Raw genomic sequence first — 3,537 nt, forward strand, 5'->3', positions numbered from 1 at the left:
TTCTCGAGTTCCTAGAACTTCTCTATTTTGTAGCCAATCAGTACGATCTGCTGCTACTTTTCACTGCTCATGAAATTTTACCTTTATATGTACATGTAACTTTTTGAGCAGAAATCGGTAACCCCTTCACCGATTCTCAAAAAATTCAAAATTTTATAAAGAAAGAACCCGATTCCTCTGTTAGCCTTCGGCGGGGGAGCAGGTGGAAAGTTCGGAGAGGAGAAATAGAGTCGAAAACAGAGTTGTGTGAAAGAGTGGAGGTGCAGGATTGAAGGAGGGTGTGAAGGAGGTGAAGAGAAAACGGTGGAATTGGAGGTGAGGATAGAATCGAGGTGAAGCAGCCAGAAGTTGAAGGAGAAGAGGAGAGTTGAAAGTAAGTTTAGGATGACGCGGCAAGAGAAGCAGGAAGAGAAGGGGGCAGAGACGGAAGAGGAGAGAGAATCGAGAGAAGGAGAGGTGGCAAGGAGCAGGGTCTAACCGGGCGGAGTGGTAACACGTGGCACGTTGGTGGCTGGCGAGGAGAACGGTGGAAGCGGACATCACTGGCGGTCCGGCCCAGAGCGGGGTGCCGGCTGCCTCAAAAGGGTAGGTTGGCACCACTGCAGGGCGGCAGGACTGGAGACGGGATTAGCGTGCGGAGCGGGCCGGTAAGAAAGAGAGAGGGGATATCGATAAAGGAGGAGATAGCGCGAGAGAAAATGGGCGAACGCGCAACGCGCGTTAGCGCGCCAACGATAAAGGGTTGAGGTTGGAGATCGAAAGATCGAGAGAGATCGACGGAGCGTAGCGAGCGCGCGGCGAGGCACGTGGTGACAGTAGAGAGAGGAGAAAGTGTGAAAAGGCTGCGAGAAAAGCAGGAAAGCAATGAAGAGGGTAAAGAAAAGCGGGAGAAAGGAAGAGAAGGAGCGGGCAGGTGAAAGGTGAACAAGTAAGTAAGGGAGAAGGAGGAGTGAGATAGGAGGCGCGCACATACACGGACACGCAGGGGGTTAGAAGGGTCTGGGAAAGAAGTGGGGAGGGAGGAAGAGAGGTGCTGATAGTGGAGTGGGAGGAGGAGAAGGAGGGAGCGGAGCTGTTAGGAGGGTGTGGGGTATTTAGGCAGAGGGGGGGGGATAGGGGGGGACGAGGACCTGACCATATGAGTTACAGCGAGGACCTAGAGTGCCGAGAATTAATTGTAGGAAGAGGGTGAAAGAAGGCAGAAGAGCGGACGGAGGGCGGAAGCAAAGAGTCAATAGAATTTGGGTGGAAGGAAAGGAGATTGTGTGGAACGAGGATGAGGGGAAATGGGAGGAGAAGTAAGGATAGGGGGGCCGGGGGTCGAAGAAGGAGGAAGAGGAGAGGGAGGCGAAGGGAAAAGAGAGAAGGTTACCCCTGTGTTACAGAGGCGGGAGCGGTGAGGAGGCGGAGAGCTGAGGAGTTGAAGCACGGAAAGAGGATCCCAACGGAAGTTCAACGGAAGAAGCGGTCAGGAGGAGGAAAAGGAGAGACAAGGTCCGAAAGGGTGGGTAGTACCAGGATGAGAGGCGGGAGCAGTGAGGAGACGGAGGACCTGAGGAGTTGGAGCACGGAAAGAGGGTCCCAACGGAAGTCCAACGGAAGAAACGGCCAGGAGGAGGAAAAGGAGAGGCAGGGTCCGAAAGGGTGGGGTGTACTAGGATGTAAAGGGTCGCACGCGGCCAGGTCGGGTATAAGGGGATTGGTATTTGTAAGAAGTTTGGGATCGTTCCTCACAAAAACGCCTTGTAAACCCTGCGGGGATATACAATAAACTCATACATACATACATACATACATATAAAGAAAGAACCTTTTTACCGATTATCGCCAAATTCAAAATACCAACCTTTTTTTAATAATACTTTATATAAAATTACATATACAACTTATACATGTAACTTTTTAAGCAGAAATCGGTAATCCCTTCACCGATCCTAGCTAAATTCAACACCAACCTACCTTTAATAATACTCTATCTATAAAAAAAATTAAGCTCGATACCTCAAAATTTGCGAAAATTAGAGCAATCACGTAGATTTTTTTAAACAGAAATTGGTAACCCCTTTATTATTAGCAATTTTTATTAATTCTACTATATTCTTCAGTTTTTTCTACCCCTATTTCATATATATTTTTTTAAAATTTGGTTAATCAGTTCTTGAGTTATAGAAATTTCGTTAAATTTGGCACACACGTACATACATACATACGGACATTTTTTAAAATTACGATTTTGCAACGTTTTCAAACATAAGGAACACATTGGCATAAAAAACTAAAGACACAATTTTTTCTTTGGTCTTTTCTACCCCTATTTCATACATAATACTTTAAAATTTGGTTGATTAGACCTAGCTTTATATGCGATCAAAGGTCCATATACGAAGTTTATGAAAACAAAGCTTCCTCTATGGGGAAGCAATATGTATAAAATATTCATATAATATTTTCAAAAAATATACTATATATAAATATAGATAAATATTCAGTTTATGTGCTTTTAATAATCATAACTATAAATTAACATTTTTTGACAGAGACAGACAGGAATCGTTTTATACCTTGATATTATCTGCAACTTCTTTTTCCATCCCTTCCCAATATACTCCTCCATCGCTAGTAGACGCTACATTAGTGAAGATGGTATTTTTGAAGATAGTTCTCATAGCATTAGGATTCGTGGCCGAACTCGTACCGGGAGCAACTCCGAAAAATCCATTCTCCGGATTAATGGCACGTAAATTTCCTTTATTATCAAATCTCATCCATGCAATATCATCTCCTACACATTCAATCTTGTAACCTGGTAAGGTAGGTTGCATCATAGCCAAATTCGTTTTACCGCAGGCGCTCGGAAAAGCGGCAGCGATATATCGTTTTTTGCCTTTAGGATTTGTGACACCCAATATCTGAAATGGCATACAAATTTTACCTTAATGTTACTTTTACTTTAAAGTCGCATATTCCGACATACGTTTGTAATATAGAAGTAATTTTTAATGCAAAAATCTTAGTAGCCACATTGAATTATGTAAGCAGATGCAAGAAATCATATGAATTGATTCCTTGCACTATACGTCTAAAAAAATAGTTGACATACTCATGTTCGATAATATAAAATGGTAAAATATGCTGAGAAATTTCTTTTTGGTTTTCTTTAAGGGGTTATCCCACCCAGACGTGTTAAAAAATAAGGCTTATTTTTTGAATTTTTTTCTTTGCTACTAATAAAGCAATCAAAAAATCGTTTAAAGGGTTTTATTTTTTATATAATCAGGTATACAAAACAATTTTTTTAAAATTTAAAATACAAAATGGCGGCGTGGCAGCAGGTCGAACGCGGATGCTTTTTTTCCATGATGGGCAGCATAACAATTTTTAAACAGCACCTAGGACAAAATAAAAATTTTTTTTGTTATCTACATTAGTTTTTCTACGGCGGTACACAAGATTATTATAAAATATAAATATTGATTTTTCGCAAAATAGCACCAGTTTGAAAAACTTTTTTAAAAACTTTTTTTTCAAACTGGTGCT

At 41.8% G+C, this 3,537-nt stretch overlaps 1 protein-coding gene across 1 annotated transcript; it reads right to left on the reverse strand.

Annotated features, from left to right (window-relative positions):
* Window positions 1-2,538: 2,538 nt before the first annotated feature.
* Window positions 2,539-2,936, reverse strand: LOC112453090 (phosphoenolpyruvate carboxykinase, cytosolic [GTP]-like). Its single transcript, XM_025013640.1, has one exon. The coding sequence runs from the start codon at window positions 2,919-2,921 to the stop codon at window positions 2,556-2,558; it is 366 nt and encodes a 121-aa protein (XP_024869408.1). The 5' UTR covers window positions 2,922-2,936; the 3' UTR covers window positions 2,539-2,555.
* Window positions 2,937-3,537: the final 601 nt, after the last annotated feature.

The sequence above is a fragment of the Temnothorax curvispinosus genome, unplaced genomic scaffold (genome assembly GCF_003070985.1).
Source record: "Temnothorax curvispinosus isolate PA1 unplaced genomic scaffold, ASM307098v1 QBEX01004011.1, whole genome shotgun sequence".
Classification (NCBI taxonomy): Eukaryota; Metazoa; Arthropoda; class Insecta; order Hymenoptera; family Formicidae; genus Temnothorax; species Temnothorax curvispinosus.